The 17,094-nt window shown below is 37.5% G+C and overlaps 2 protein-coding genes across 5 annotated transcripts in view; one reads left to right on the forward strand and one right to left on the reverse strand.

Moving 5' to 3' along the window:
* gabra5 (gamma-aminobutyric acid type A receptor subunit alpha5) overlaps window positions 1–6,944 on the reverse strand; it is a 50,200-nt gene extending 43,256 nt beyond the window's left edge. The window contains exons 1-5 of the mRNA XM_052140709.1: window positions 6,797–6,944; window positions 5,983–6,067; window positions 5,641–5,765; window positions 4,162–4,229; window positions 2,530–2,750 (exon numbers count right to left, since the gene is read on the reverse strand). Coding sequence (XP_051996669.1) covers window positions 2,530–2,750; window positions 4,162–4,229; window positions 5,641–5,765; window positions 5,983–6,065 — 497 coding nt within the window. The 5' untranslated portion in view covers window positions 6,066–6,067; window positions 6,797–6,944. The remainder of the gene's footprint in view (window positions 1–2,529; window positions 2,751–4,161; window positions 4,230–5,640; window positions 5,766–5,982; window positions 6,068–6,796) is intronic.
* Window positions 1–17,094, forward strand: part of gabrb3 (gamma-aminobutyric acid type A receptor subunit beta3) — a 112,394-nt gene that overhangs the window by 31,192 nt on the left and 64,108 nt on the right. For 2 of the 4 annotated variants that reach the window (XM_052140704.1, XM_052140707.1), the window contains exons 2-4: window positions 9,070–9,117; window positions 12,360–12,451; window positions 12,592–12,659. In XM_052140704.1, the coding sequence (XP_051996664.1) occupies window positions 9,070–9,117; window positions 12,360–12,451; window positions 12,592–12,659 (208 nt within the window). Of the gene's footprint in view, window positions 1–9,069; window positions 9,118–11,185; window positions 12,271–12,359; window positions 12,452–12,591; window positions 12,660–17,094 lie in introns of those variants that run through there. The other 2 variants (XM_052140706.1, XM_052140708.1) reach the window with 1 other exon arrangement.

Here is a 17,094-nt window from a genome sequence, read left to right on the forward strand (position 1 = left end):
ACTAGGGCCTTGAGAAATCGTGAGTGCTTAAAGCTTCATCCTGACGGCGAGCTTTGTTTAGTCTGGGCCATTAAAGCTCTTTTCTGTCCTTCCACTGGAGGTCTTCCAAAACTGTATCTTTGATTAATAGTGGCTGATTCTGTGCTAACACAATAGTAACATACAAATACTATGTATAATTAATTATATAATTAAATACGAATGCTATTTATTTAAATGTTAAAAGAACTGTTTTGATATTTTGCTTTTAGTGTTACAATTTGATATCAACCTTAAAAGTTATACAGTATGTGCCGATGTCCATGTGGGACATGTCACCCTCAACATCTATAGTGTTTATGGCCCTGTGATGCAGCATATAGAAATTACAAATATCACATCATTACTAGAGTTGCTATAATTTTTGTTGGCTGGTATATTGTAAAACATCCCAAGAACATATTTTATTATATATTAGCTAACTTCTACAATTTGTGTTTGCCTTCTGCAGCATTTGCCTTGATATATGTATGTTCCAGCTTAGAGGTTATTTTTAAAATATGGCAGATCCTTCAGAAGATTTGACAGTTTCTAGAACATCTCCCTTTTGTTCGGTCTCATAACCTCCTTTTAACTCTAATAAAAGCTTGTAGACTGCATTCCATTTTTAGAATGTGGGTGGTGAAACAGTTTTGCCCTGTTTTTTCATGGCAGCTAAGGTGCTGCTCTCCATCTCAGCAGGAGAAAAAAAAAAACACTACTGCTGATCGCTTTTCCGGAAACAATGTGCACATTAGTGAGTGGTAAAAAGCCCTTTCAATGGTTTGCACTGTTAGGAAATGCAACACTGGGCAGAGTTTATAGTAAGCAAGCCAAAATAGCTCCACCATCGATTTCTAAATGACATACTCCAAGTCATTTCCTATCTCGGAGTCATTAATATTTGATTGATGGGCTCTCTTTCAATCTAATGACAATTTGATCAGAGGGAAAAAGAACAGCTCTATCTGAACTATAGCAGTTGAATGATTTCGTAATATGTGTTTGGTTACAAGATATGCAGCACAGACTGTGAAAACAACAAAAAGAAAATGAAGCTATGTAAATGAGAAAGGAATGTGTTTTGTGTAAATGAAATAATCCTTGTTCTTTGCCTTTTTCATTTTGTTTTATATTGCCTTAGCCCTTCTACAGGAAATCCAATTGTGCCTGTTACCTCTGTGGAGAACTCACCAAATCCCCCTTTGCATTTAAGTTTGAGTTAATAAAAGCTAATAACTCATTATATAATGGATTATCATTAACTGTAACCTCAGTGAATAAAAACAACTAATAACCACCATAATCCAAACACTATAATGAATGTGCTCCTCTGCATCCAGCAATAAGTGAAGCAATTTCCACTATTTAGAATTTATGCTATTCTAACAGCTTTTACTGTACATTTACATGTATGCATTTGGCAGACGCTTTTATCCAAAGCGACTTATCCCCCCGGAACAACCTGGAGTTAAGTGCCTTGCTCAAGGGCACAATGGTGGTGGCCGTGGGGTTCGAACCAGCGACCTTCTGATTAACAGCCCTGTGCTTTAGCCACTACGCCACCACTGTATATGGCCCTAACACAGTAGTGTACAGCACTTGGCTGTAGATTGTTGCTGATGATAGCGCGGAGAGCAGAAACTGTGTGCATGTGAATGTGAGCATGTGTTTGTGTGTGTGTTCTGCCTCCTCCCTGGTAGTGCGAGTAATGGAGCAGAGAGTCTGTTGAGAACAGCTCAACAACAGGGGCATAAAAATATACATGCTCTCTTTCTAATTTTCCTTATTTTCTATCAACCCGCTTGTTCTCTATTATTTGGTACACCATTAGGGTGTTGACCTAATATGACAGGTCCAATAAAGATTAAATTAAAAACATAAATAGACCAGAGAGTTAAACTCATGTGACCTCTTTTGAAAAGTGACAGGACAAACTGTGTGTAGAGCAGGGTCAGAAACAAAATGCCCCAAATATTTAAAATATAGGGCAACAAATGTACTATAAGAGAATTCCTCTTTTTTTCTGTTATCTAATAATTGACATATTCCATAAAGTTATATTCTAGGTCTGTCTAGTTATGGTTTTAGATACAGTGGTGGCCATTTCAATTACATGATTCAAGTATAAATGGATGAAAAGCTATTTTACTGTAGAAGTAATGTTAGAAAAAATAAGTCCTCATGAAGTTAAAAAATGTATATTGCCCCTTAATAAAGAAGTTATTTCTGACGCTGGTGTAGAGAAATCCTAGCTTTAGCAGGGGCATGCTGAACATTCCCACTGAGATTGTGTATGAAGTGGAACATGAGATGCTGAGTTCAGCAGGAGGCAAGAGCATGTGTCTGTCACATGACAGAGGGTTCAGCCATGCAAAACGGATGAGGAGGGCATAAATGAGATGAAGAAGAAATTTATGACTCCACTACCCATAACTACACGAATTCCTTCCTGCAGACATTAGTTCACATACTGTAAATGACAGGGATGTGAAATTATGATGCAAATACCTCATGGTGTACAGCAATGTCCCATCATCCTTCAGTCTCAGTAGCTTGTTTGGTGTGGTCATGTTGTGAGCGATGGATTTTTTGCCATTAAGGAAAAAAGTATCAGGGGTCCAGATGTTGCTGGCCAGCAGGTTATTCAAAGGTAGCATCTCCATTGGCCCCTTAAAACGCAAACGCTCATCTTTCCAGCTTTGACGGAAAAACACATCAATGGTATACTCCTGTGTTGAAAGGAAAATGTCAAGAGTAATTTAGTGTGTATTTGAAAGGATAGCCAAGTGTATCACAACTTCATTTTAAAATGAACCGTAGAAGTATCATTCATTGATTCATACTATGGCCTTTATTAAATAATGCATGCAGAATTTTCTTCCTCCAGCGGTAAATGTTGGAAAGGTGAAGGAGCGTTACAGATGGAAGCAAAGTTTAAAGTCAACACGAATTCTAAAATGACCTTTTTCTGTTCTTATTGTGCATGATTCATCAGAGCACATTATTCCCAGGGGGAAAAAAAAAGGTTTGTCTTCATTATCTTCAATAAAAATGTACACCCTGCTCTCATAAAAAATACGAGACTTCGGCGACATTTTTACAAATGAAATTACGTTGTTCATGACAAGTATTGCAATAGTTTCTGAGGTAACAATTGTGTGGCACCAAGAGAGTTCTCCCAAACAGATGAGATTTTTAACATTTATGGTCCATCTACCTCCCTACCCTAAACCTAATCAATAGTGTTATAAAAAGCAAAGATTAGTTTTTAAGGTTAATGTGCTAAAAAGTACTCAAGACCTTAAACCTAAACATAACCGATTGTGTCATAAAAGAAAATTTAAGGTAAAAAACGCAATTGCTAAATCAACGCCATCATTTTGTTGTGCTTCTATGACTCTATGACTCAGGTGTCTACTCGCATACTCTCGTACCCCTCTCGTACCTCTATTAGTTTAGCTAATGCACACTTTGATCGCACTTAAACAATCGTATAAATGTAGTTGGTTTAGTAATGTAAATTATAAAATGTACCGCCTTAGTCATGAGCTAAAGAAAAAGTCATAAGATAACATTGTACAAGGAACAGGGAGAAAAGTACGTTTTTATGAACTGATAATCTTATGTTTTACACGTGATTTGTGTGAAAGTCAATATAAATCATAGTTGTTATAGCTCCTCTATTTTTTTTCTCTAGGAAAATGCTGTGATATGTACAAAGAGCCATGTAAAATAATTTAGCAAAAATGTAAGTAACGTTATTCTGTGAGACCAGGTTGAAAATGAAATAACTTGCTCCACATCTGAAAACACTTTCTTTGTTGGCAGCAATTACCATGTACCTCTTATTTATAGTATCAACCCCTCCCTGCCAACCACCTTGGATCCATTCTGGTGTGCAATGAACACATTCTTTTTTTCTCTATCCAATAAATTCCTGATGGATAAAATTAACTCCTGTCCTACATTTTGGTATAGAATATCCTGTTTTACTAAAATATGCATCAGATTTCGAAGTAAAATGGGGTTTGAATGCAGTTTCATGTTGACTTTAATGAAGGAGGATATCAGTTAGGAATTTTAAATGGTGAATGAATGGTGTTTCCATTTAATGGTGAAGAATATGGTTCACGTACTTACCATCTCAGTATCTGACACTGGACCAAAGCTGGTGACAAAGATGTTGGTCTTAATTTCTGTCACTTTCTCTGTAAAACCAAATGCAAATTGTGATTCGTTAGATGAATTTTAATTTTGGTCATTGAAACTTCACATTCAGTGGCACTGTGTATACTGTATACAGATGTGTTTGAAAATAAATGTGAAACATTTCCTTTAACAAAATAAGGAATTGGTAAAGAATATTACAAAATATGCTGCATAGTTAATTATTAATAAGAACACTTCATGCATGAGTCTGAATATGATGAAAAAGTGCAGAAGTTCCATTAAAATATGTTTTGATTCTGACAAATTGTACATTTCTTTGCAATCTCTTCCAGCCTGGTCTCATGAAATTTATATGAACATGACAACATTTTAACAATTCAAAATGTGCGTGCTGTATATCACATCTGGTGTGAAATGTCCAGCTGGGGGCACAAAAGCATGTAAAATGGTGTCGTTTTCAGACGAAGTTTAAAGGTGAATTTTAGATGGATGTATTTAAAACATACCTCCTTAACCTAAAACTTTTGCCCGAACCTAACCAATAGTGTTTTAAAATATAAATGAGACATTAATCAATGCCTAAACCAAACCATTAGTGATTTAAAATGCAGAAACAAAATGAAAAATCGCATTATCTGAACCAAACACATCATTTCGTGCCGCCTCTATGACTCTGTAATGTCACGTCAAACAAGTTTTGCAAAAATGTATATAGTCACATTTTCACTATGAGACCAGGTTGGTCTTTTTAAATGAATGACTATCTCTGGAAACAATCAGTTTCTCTCATCTCACTACACTTTCCTTCGCAAAGCACTAAAGCCATCATTTGTCTACAGTCACCACTGTGCTGCCACTACAGTTTTGAGATATGCTTTCTTTTATTCTCTCACGTGTAAATAAAGCAGCCCAGTGTTTGCCATGCTTTTGCACCACACTTTGGCACCATGAGAACAATAAGCCTGGACCCTTTGAAAAGAACGATAGCTTTCTCAAGGTCAGTAACCACATTCATATACTCTCTCTCCCACCCTCTCTTTCTTTCTCTTTACCTCTGTGTCTTGCAAGAACACTAATTGAGAGTGCCTGGAAATTGTGGCCATTTGATTTTCACAGAGGCCAATTTCAGTGATCACTTCTGCTGTGAAAAAATCTCTGCCTGTATAAAAACAAATAATTTCTTTTCTGTGCACCTTTCTTCACACTTAGTGGACTGATTAGAAGCAGCAACTTTGTTTGTTTTTTTTTTAAATATGAATGTGCATGCTTTCACACAATTTTTCAAAAAACATCTGCCTTTATCTCCGATTATGTCTAATCAGACTAACTACTGAAGGTCAACGCCATATATAAATGTCTCTAACATGCAGAGAAAAATCAGCTCTTCACTAAAGCACGATCTTGTTACTAATGAGGTTGAGATGAAGATGGTATCTAGGCAGAGTATACCTCCCAGCCCAGGTCGCAGTCTGTTATCATAGCCATCCAGCAATCCATCCAGGATCCGTGTGAACACTGTGATGTTATCATTGAGCTCTGACTCTTTAGGAGTCCCTGTAGCGGACTGTGAGAGGCTAATGCACACAGAGATCACACAGAGAATTAATAACTACAAGCATTAGGTGTTTGGCACAATAATACAATGGCCTATAAAATGTGAGGTTCAGGTACCACTGATATAAAAAAATCTCATCATAGATGTTTTATTTTTGGCATTAACTGAATGCTGCATGAAACTAAAAACAAATAAATTATGCAGAAAGATAAATATATTTTAAAGATATAGCCTACCTCAAATGGCAGGTTAAAGTCATGAAAACAACACCGACCAACAGACTTCTCATTTTGGAGCTGCAGTCTGGTCCATATCCCATACCTGCAAAGAGTCCAGCATACGGAGTCATTCAGGCACACTAGCATTATGAACAGAGTGAAGTCCAGAGCATGCTGTGTCTCTGATAATCTGATCATTTTCCATGAAATTGAATTATGCAGGCTCAGAACGTGAGCTAATTTAGTGTAAAATTAAGAAGCAAAGACAGTTAGTGGGGCATGCAAAATATCTGGTAAGATCCGATAATCAGAGAACTCAAAAACAACCACAAACAACATCATAATTAACTAAGTTGTATCTATCGAAACATGGCTCGTATTAATCGACATGCGTAATCGATAAATCGTATTAAATAGAACTCAATCAACAAAAATATCAAATCGAGCCACTTTGTGACATTATTGCAACGTGTATTTTCTATATAATTTTATTATAGCCTACCTTAATTTTCCTTTATGAATAAGGGGGTAGGGGGTGGGGGGTAGGGGAGAAAGAGAGAAAAAACAGAATCCAGATCGGGAAATCCCGATCATATCAAAGCAACACATCTGATCCACTGAATACCAATTTGATGCATTTCTTGCGAAATGCTCATAGTGGTCATTGGTGAAGCCGTTAGAGAGCCGAGTTTGCAGCAGCTGTCATTCTAGTTTTAACAGCCTCTGGCGTATAAACTTGTCCAACTCAGGGCAGGCATTTATAGCGAGTCCTGCAAAGAGTTGAGTAGAGATACAATCTCGATACCAGTACTGTAAAAACCTCGTATCTTACCATAAAAACCTGATTGGTGCAGTGGATCCACGTTGAAGATCTGCAATGAATTCTTTTTGAAGCAGTGACCAAAATGTTCCCGCAATGTTCAGCAGCAGCAGCAGCAGCAAGGTAAAGCGTTGATCTTCACATATATCCAGTCTTATCCATCTCGGCTCATTGTTCTGTCCTCTTTTACGACTCAGTTACCGAGCAACCGCTGAAGAGGAACCTTTCCTTTCCTCCGCATCCCCAAGACCTCTTCTTCATCACTCCTAAATCCAATTGAACGACAGTTAGCAAGCAGTACAAGACACATTTAAAACAGTCTTCCCTTTATTCTCCCTCAGACAGCACGTCCACTCTTAACAGACCATTACTTCCCCCTTCTTCCCTCTACATTCCACTCTGTGGTAGTCTATTGTACAACATCTCATTGCTTATCTGTTCAACCGTTCAAGCGTTACAGAGTTTAACAGGATTCTTCGCTTACCGGATCGCGTCCGTTGCTCTCTCCACTCCAACCCTACTGTCTGTCACTCTAGTGGCATTTACTCATATTTGGGACCAAAGTAATAGGACGTCACCTCCCCTCGCGCTGCATAATTACCCCCTGAGGGAAATCTAAGAACCGCTGGGGTTTGAAACTTAACGGTTAAGCGTATTCAAAGAAGAGCGCGACCCAAGCGCTCGCGTGCGATAAAAGCGTGGTGGATTATTAAAAATGTGTGAATTCCCCAACAGTTCTGTTTACTTTGCATTTTCCGCCTGAGCATTTCCCATTTTGGCGAGATAATGTATTGTTTTAACGTATCGGCTTTGAACAACGGGTTGTAAATTAGAGCGTCGTCCTGAAAAAGACTGCCATGGTATTAGTCAGATGGATCCTTGTGATTGTTGGTTGGACTAGACATGGAAAAGTGGTTTGAGAGTCCGTGGAGCGATGTTGTGGTTTGCGTTTTCTGATAAATAGATTGGCCAAGGCAAGGGTAGTAATGAGGCCAGCCATCAGAGGGAACTCTAATCCCATTTTTTTCCTTCTGATGCTGAATCTCACTGACTGCAGTGCCTGCAATATAAACCTAACATCACCATACAGTATCCCGTGCTTGAGTAAAAATAACAAGTTTTGAAATAGTTTCTCTTATCATGACATCCTCTAAACTGATTTGGGGACACAATCGGCTGACATAACAACTAGGAAGTGTCTGCAAAATGGAGCACTGTGCTACGCAGACAATATACAAATTTGACATACTTATCAAAGTTCAGAACGAATTGGAGTGCAAGTCATTCATGAATCCATTCTTAAGTTAACTGTCCCCATAATGTTACAGTTTGCATAAGAATGGTTTTACCAACGATTTACAAATTTGTTCTGCTAATGTTCCATGAAAAAGTCCAATATTCATACTAGTGATCATATACAATTATGCAAGTGTACACATGAAATGTGGTATTGGCAAAACATACATATTACAGAGATTATAACCTTTAAATATAAAGAAGTGGTCTCTTTGCCTGAGCAATTAAAACATATTTTCGGTCTGGCCCTATACTTATATACTCACTATGGCTATCTAGAAAAATACAATGTATGATGAGGAGTGATATACGATTGCAAAAAGAGCACCAAGAAAAGCCTTTGATTCATCTGAGTAAAATAAACATCTCCCATGGGTTGGCTTTAATTGTCACAGTACTTGTGAAAGAAAAAAACTATCCGAAACATGTATCTGTTTGAGCGATATTATTTCTTGGTTCATGGAGCTGCACTGTATCATTCTGATATCATAAACAACATCACTTTATTATAACAACAGTTTTTCATTGTTTATACATATTGTGAAGTTTTAGTAATGTGTTTTGGGGATTGCTTCACATTTGAAGCACATTTGTTTGAATGCTGATTGAATTGATTTGATGCAGACTCCATAGACTTTACACTTGTGAACATCTGTTACTTCTACAGTCCACCTGTGTCCTGTGAGCGTCTAATAAACCTGATCTAGTTAGGGTGTGTTTGTGTTAAACAGAGCTTAAATAACTAAGATTAAGATAATGACAACCCTCATTCATGCCTGTTTGAAGACAAACATTGCATAACGTATTATGAGTGAAATTGCAAAGGAATGATGATATTTGGTAATTATTTTAAGAGGTGATATATTTTTGTACTTTACATAATCTGAAATGTCACTTACCTTTACAGAATTTGGAATAATCCATTTTAAAATTAGGAATGTTCTATTCCAGGATGTAATAGTAATGTCACTTCCCTTTCTGTTTTTCAGGAATGCAGTAGATGGGAATAAAAAGCTGTTTTCAATCTATGACACAAGGTACGTTACTCACCACAGATGGTAAAATTAGTACTTTCATAGCATCTAACAGTAAATTGCATTACTACCATTAACTGCACACTTTTAATTTATCAAAGTATGTCTGTTTATCTTTTCTGTAGTATCACATGGGTTTGAATCCTACAATAGGTATTAGGGATTTTGCAAAGTTCTGGCTTAATCTAAAACAAATCAGGCCCCCCAATGCCAGCCACATACATACATTATTCATTTGGAACAGTGCAATATTCACTCCATCCCGAGGATCTATTTATCTGTGTCAATTTAATCTGGAGGGGGTGGTAGGGGCATGTGGAGGAAAGAGGTCTGTTGCATCTGAGACTTGACACAAATGGGAGGAAAAGCCCTTACAAAGGAAGCCAGTGCAACCATGTTTTCATTCCCCCCAGTGATGTTGTACCACCTCACCCATAAAGTGGATTATAAAATCATGAATAGCATTCCTTTGAATGTCTAGTGTGCGAAATGAAGCAAAGTACAGTAAAGTGAATTTCGCCTTGTACCCTACGATCAAAGCGGTCAAGGGAGACTTGTCAATTTACAGACAATTTTTGGTCATAGATACAGAGATCATAGTACAAGGTTCCAGTCCTCCCACTCCCTGTTCGACTACCATCACTTTAAAGGCATTTGGCTTGGTGTGTGACCGTGACTTGGTGCCATTTGCTCTGCCCACACACTGAGGAGCCTTTACATTTGCAGATGATGTGTGAGTGGAGTGCTTTGTTTGAATGATGTGATGTGGGTGTGTGTGGGTAAGTGCTGTTCAGAGCAACCCTTTCTTACATCTCTTTCCTTCTAGTAGCTGTTCTTGATAAATGTTTATTGCAAGGAGCATAGAAATCATTCCCAAAATGCAGTATAACTAAAAGTCCCCAAAAATCATTTTTAGCAACATAATTGAATAATTTTCTATAAATGGCAACTTTAATGTTAAAATGTGAAAAAAGTGGGCGAAAGCAATGCACTTGAACTGATTCTAAAAATGAAAAAAAAATAAAAAATGTTTGATGCACACAGGACTATCGTCCAAAAAATAGAGTTAAAGAAGATTTGTTTACAATTCAAAATATATAAGGCTATCTAGATGCATTTATTATTGCAATATAGTCCTAACACTTTTTCAGACAGTGGACCAATAGCTAATGTTGCCATTCACGAACAGAATAGCATGTACATGAGAAGAAAGAGTGTCCGAAAACTTCTCAGCCTCTCTGGAGTAATGCTTGCGAAACCTCTGCATCTGGTATCGGCTTCTAATAGGGCGCATTGGTCCACACACTACAGCCTTGAGGGATTTAAGAAGGCCACTTACTTCAACCACTCACTGCGTCAAATGCTCCAGCAGCTCCCATAAACAACCTCTACATTCAGTCAGAGCAAAGGGCAAATTAAAAGGATTAGTCTAACGACAAGTTTTTAAGGCTTAGTAGCAGCCTTTTCAATTGTGTGTAATCTTCAGCTGACTGTCAGGCCTCACTGAAAATCTGATTATGCATAATAAAATTGTCTAGAGGCTCACTGGAGGAGCCTTAGTATCCATTGATGGGAAGTGGTGGTAAGGACAAGTAATACTTCAGATTGATTCCATCACAGAAGGTGTCAATAAAGCAGCATTATTCTTCCTCCCCTCCATGGTGTGATGATCTGTTTATCATTATTAATGTCTGCGTAGAGGTACAGTACAAGAGATGTAATGCTCTAATACATGTTTTAAGCACTGCTATTTGATACCGCCATACCTTGTTGGAGCAGATATGTGCAGCTAAAATGATCATCTCAGAAACAGAGAGAGAGAGAGAGAGAGAGAGAGAGAGAACTTGTGTCCATAACACCCAAATGGAAGAAATGAAAGAGCTAAGTACTTAACAGTTATGACATGTTTCATGTAAACTGCCACATATATAATGTTATAGGGTGTATGAACAGGAAAGAACAGCTCTGAAAATTTCTACGTTCCCCGCCCTTGAACGTCGAGGGAAGAATTTACAACATAAGAAGTCGTGACTCAATCAGCTCCCTTGAGGAGGTGTTGTAGGTTGTTTTCTCCTCACCGCGGCTTCAATTGATGTACACCTACAAGATGAATTATTGTTCTGCAACAACTGGAAAAATTCACGAGCTCTTTCTCAATTAAACGCCGACAATACTCACCGCTTTATTGCTCTCGACGAGCGATGAGTACGTGAGACAAATCCTCTCAATCTTTCTCATCAAATGTTACGCTCGCATATAGCTTTTATTTCTCTCTCTACTAGACAACGCGCCTTAACTTAACTTTTTGCTGACCCACTGAAATCAAACAAGTGTTTTGGCGGAGAAAACTGTTTTATTATCTTGTAAAAAGAGTTCTTGCGATAAGCTCTGGCAGCGACACCAAACAACAAATTCGTGCCTGCGCCACAGCGCGTGGAATAGCATGTCACGTGAGCAATTTACTTATAGTAAAGTCCTCGTGCTCACATGCCAACACACTCCGGTAGACGTGGTCATTAAGTTCCAGTCACTGTTGCCGAAATCAATAGCCGAACTTTCAGTTTCCAACTCTCACGTTTTCCCGAAGGAAGGCAGTGGGTTTTGAGAACATTTGATATTAAGTGTATATTGTTGTAGGCTATGTGGTTGAGCAATACTTCAGTTTCCACATTAGACAAGTCAGACCTTCCTTTGCTTTTAGCTCTAGCCAAATAAGAGGCGTTAAGACGGTGACTTCAACAGAGGGTGTATATTCGGGACAGCACAGCAACTGTCGTTAAAACCGAAGGATGGAGATCTGGCTGAGCCCCAACCACCGACTCCCCTTCCGCGAGCTCCTGTAGTGTCTTGGGCAAAATGCTTTGTATTTACCGAGCACCTATCCAAATATTACAGTCTCCACAAGAGAGCGAAAACCCGGAACGCAACGAATTGTTTGTGCGTACTTGACAGTAATTGGAGGCATCAATGACTTCTTTAGCAAAGACCTTCTGATGGAATAACATTACCTGTTACCTACGTAAGGAAACCTTACAACGTCCGTTTTGTCACTCGACTCCTTGTCTAAGTATAAGGAATGTTTGGTATACAGAAACGAAGGCTGTTTGGAGTTCTTTCATTACCGGTAATTGTGGCTGTGATGTGTTGTGCTCAAAGGTAAGACGAGCTGGTGGAGACGCGCGAGAGCATGGAACTCCTAGGCTCTCTTATATGATGGAATAACCTTCTTTATTATTTCTTTTCAGCGCCAAAGAACCAGGAAACATGTCTTTTGTCAAAGAGACAGTAGACAAGCTGTTGAAAGGCTATGACATTCGTCTTCGACCAGACTTTGGAGGTACGACGTTGCTCACTTTATTATTCCTTACTTTGACTATTACGTAATTATTTAAAGATTACCAGAGGAAAAGTAATTTATTAAAAAGCAAAAAAATGTTTTCGGAGAACTTGATGGTTAAGTTTCTCCTCTCTTTTAAGGTGCACCGGTGGCGGTTGGGATGAGCATCGACGTGGCTAGCATAGATATGGTGTCTGAGGTCAACATGGTATGTGTTCCTTTCCACTGTTTACATCCTTGATTAGAAAATGAACCAGTTCTGCATGTATTCATACACTTGAATCTGCAATTGCGACCTTCATTTTAATACTCTGATGAGAAATTTTAGCATATTCCACATTGCAATGGTGATTGGTTGAATGATTAGTATAACTGCAATCGTTTGTTAATATTTGCTTGAAATATGCTCTGTAAAAGAGCTTTTAACGACACTGTCCTTGGTGCTGAAATCTCACAGATTAGTGTCTTCTACTGTCTATGCTCGACCTGTTTTAATGTCAGAATTTAGTGAGGAATTTAGAATTTTTATAAACTTCTTTCAGTACTAAATTATGTTTTAGTGTGCTTGCAGTGCAAATAAATAACAATGTTATATCATCATAATTTGTTACCATTAAAATTTGGAAGTGTATCCCACTTATTTTAAGACTGGAATCTGTAAGGGTGCATTTTGGGTCAGTAAAAGTTTTCGACTAGTGACTGAAATGCTTTTAAAAAGACATGCTGTTATAAGAGTTTATAGTTCACAAATGGATAGTGTACACAAACTTGTTTTTTTACTTGACTGTTGAGTGTACGGGTGTGCAACCACCTTTCCTTGTTGTTCACGTTTATGCATCATAGTCTATGAAGTCTTTGCCTATTGTGTCTCATTTGTTGATCTATTATTGGCTTTGTTTTCTGGGCTGTAGAATTCGATTATACCTGTCAGAAATGTAACATCAAAATATCCAAATGGACAGTGTCCACATCAGCACATGAGACTGGACTGTCTCCATGGTGACTGTGTCCATTTCAGTCATGAATATGCAGATGGGTTAGCCCTCTCACCTTGGCACTAAAAAGAGGATGCTGTCAGCGTAGAGTCCCACATGGCAAGTGAGGGGATGGACACATATGCTAAGGACATATGCTGATGCTTATTAACCGTGACACATGAAATGATCATCATTTATCTGGACACATGTTTATTCAGGTGGCAAGCTATTTAAACATATTACAAGATTAAATGTGTAGTATCTATCCTGATATATGTTGCATGATATGGCAGAAAATGTTACAGAATGGATACAGTTTTTTGACATATTTCCAATGTTTTTTTTATTTTTGTTTAGATTTTTCAGTTTTTAACATATCTGTATTCTGTATTGAATACCTTAATTATATTATGGATGGTGTGTCATCTTTAATACAATGACTTTTCTGTGCCATCATGTTAAATCAGAGGATATGTATGCTAAAGATTGGTCTGTCACTTGTGGGCTTACCATTAAAGGTGAAAGTTTGGCCAAGGTGCACTAATCCTAGATTAACCCCAAACACGTCTGTCAGTGCTCAGAGTAGTGAAAGTCACATAACCCACACAATTACAAAAATCTCATAAATTACTCAAGTCTTAAAGAATCCATGTTGATTTAAAAAAATAAGGAATTTTAGCCCAGGTCTTGATTATAGTTATTATAATTTTATACATTTGTATTATTTATATATTTGTTTTTAAGTTTATTGGCAGGGAAAGAAAAAAAAAACTCAATAATCATTGTTGCATCATTTAGTGCTTGTCACCTTATCATCATATGTGATGTGCGCTGCTCTGATTGGAGCAGTTTGTAATGCAATGCCATTCAGCCCAACTGTTCTGCCCACATATTTCCTTCCACTCACTTCTCCCATTCACTGTAGTGATACATTGATCAGTGCTTTTATTTTTAATATTAAGATAATTAATAATTAAGCACAGCCACACTTAGTGTTATCAGATATTTGAATTATTCACTAAAGCCACATTTAGTGTTATTTCTCCCATGGAGTAAAACTGGCCCTGTCAGCATGAAATATTAAGTCAATTTATACAAGAAATCAAGACTGCTGCAGACATTAGCCCATCTGATGAGGTTAGCCATGTGACTGAACTTAGAGTGCTTGTACAGGAAGCCTAATGGTAAAGTAATCAAGCTGGTGCTAACAGGATTTTCCAGCTTAAGAATGGTGTTTGCTCTTTACAGATTTGTTATTTCTGTATAATGGATTAGCTTTCTTTAGAGGTACAAATTAGGATTACTTGGCCCATATTGTTAATGGCAGCCATCCAGGCAGAGAGAGGAAGAGAGAGTGAGAGAGAGAGGGAGAGAGTGAGAGTGTGTGTGTGTGTGTGTGTGTGTGTGTGTGTGTGTGTGTGTGTGTGTGTGTGTGTGTGTGTGTTTAGTGATTATTATTCTGTGAGACAGTTAAGCATCCAGGGAGTGACAGAAATAGAGAGTAAAATGAAACATTGCCAGCACAGGGATATCGGTGCACAACCAGTGTATACATAACTGCTTATGCAGACAATATGGAATGGCTCAACCCTCCTGAAATTATCTTTAAAGACAGTGATATAATATAGCTTGTGTTTGAACGTGTGATTGTGAAAAAAATTGTGTGAGAGAAAAAAAAGACTATCATATCTGTGTATTCCTTCCTATGTGAATGAAGTATCAAAACTTGCTCATTGTTTGTGGAAAATTACATGGATTATAGATTATAGATAAACTGATTAGCAGGCCGATGTAAAACAACTAGTGAATGTTGCTGTCCGTGGTGCTGAAATACTGACTTGGGGATATATTGAGGCATTGACTTAGTCTGTGTTTTCTTTCCCAATTATTGTATGGCCTTTCATCTTTTTAACATGATAGGACAGTGTAGAAGAGTTATAGGGAAAAAGGGAAAGAGTGTAGGGAATAGTGGGAAATTACCTGAGCCAGAAGATTCTAACTTGTGTCACCTGCCCATTAGTGTCACCACGCAACACGTAGGAGCACATCCCAGACCACGTCTCACCTTTATTTGTGTTTATATAACTAAATGTATTAACATTTTCAACAAAAGATACCCCTTAAAACTTTACATTTGGCCATTTGCTAGGGACATTTATCTCATGTAAATACATTTTCATTAATATAACCACAAAATAAACAATTTAAATCACATTAAACTGTCTCTATAAAAGTAGTTGACAGTAGACATTACTTTGTATTCATGACTTTCATGGTCATTGCTCATACAGCAGAAAAAAAGATGCTTAGATAAAGGTTCTAACCTTCACATTTCTACAGAAAGTCACTCTCAGCTGTGAGCAGTACATGTCCATTGCACATTATTTCCCAGATGGGTTAGGAAGAGTCAACGTCATTGCAATTTTACTCTGACATTTATAGATGGGGACACACGTGCACACATACATATTCAACAAAAGGACCTTACAATGTCAATATGTCACATAAAGCAGCTTTCGGTTTGTGTTTGGCTAATTCCAGTAAAAGTCCCCTGGAGTGTAAAATACAGATTCTCCTGTAAGTGTGGAATTTCAATTATTTGAATTTCCTTGACCTTAGGTTGCCTTTTAAAAGGTATTTGTTTTTTAACATCCTTGAGTGAATGGCCCTTTGTGTATGAAGTAAGAGCTTCTTCAAATGTTTAAAGGAGTTTGAATATGTAAAAGCTGCATTGCTTTTTGTTGTGTTGTTTTTTTTTTTTTTTAATTCACACAGTTGTTCTCCTGCAAAGTTCCAAAGACATAACATTACATTACAGTAATTAAATTCAAGAGCCGTGGATGGGTGCATGTTAGAAAAAAAACTCTGTTCTCTGTTACCTATGCTCATTAGTCTTGTAAAGTTGCTGTTCACAAGACTGATGCTCAGGCATGTTCCAACAAAATGGCCATTGTATGTAGCCAGTTTAGTTTTGATCAAGATCCACTTGTATAAAATTCCCTAAATTTATATAAACATAATTATTCACGCTAGGGCCATCTTTGCTTTTTAATGGGAATGACAACAAGTCTGTGATGGATAGACTTACAGTCTCTCCAATGGTACAAATGGTGTTAAGCTGTATAAAGCTCCTAGATCACATCTGATTTTCCACAACTCATGTTGTCTGGAGTTCTTTGTATACTGAATATTCTTGGACAGATATCTTATCAATATTTTGTCAGTGGAACAATCCAAAAACACTTTAAACTGCAGTAGAGCCCATTGAAGGGTCTGTAAGTCCATCCCTCACAACCTCGTTAACATTGCCATTAAAAATGGCGCTAGCGTGAAAAAGGTCTAAATAACCTTTATTTTGCTATTAATCATCATCTATGTAATTGCAGCTCTGTGAAAATTTGTATAATATCTCTTCGACACCAAGTTTTGCAAAAACACATAGAAATGTATGGGTCAAAATACACATGTCGTAATAAACACAATAAATGTGTTTAAAAATTGCTTTGTTTCAGGACAATGAGAGTGTTGAAAAGATGCGCATGTAATTTGCTGCCATATAGGCTGCCGACAAGCTCTCACTGTAAAGATACTGTCAAAGTAAAATTTTTAAATAGTTTTGTAAAACTGTCAGCAGGTATTTAGTTAGGCAACTGCTATAATCTAAAC

The sequence above is a fragment of the Xyrauchen texanus genome, chromosome 13 (assembly GCF_025860055.1).
Source record: "Xyrauchen texanus isolate HMW12.3.18 chromosome 13, RBS_HiC_50CHRs, whole genome shotgun sequence".
Classification (NCBI taxonomy): domain Eukaryota; kingdom Metazoa; phylum Chordata; class Actinopteri; order Cypriniformes; family Catostomidae; genus Xyrauchen; species Xyrauchen texanus.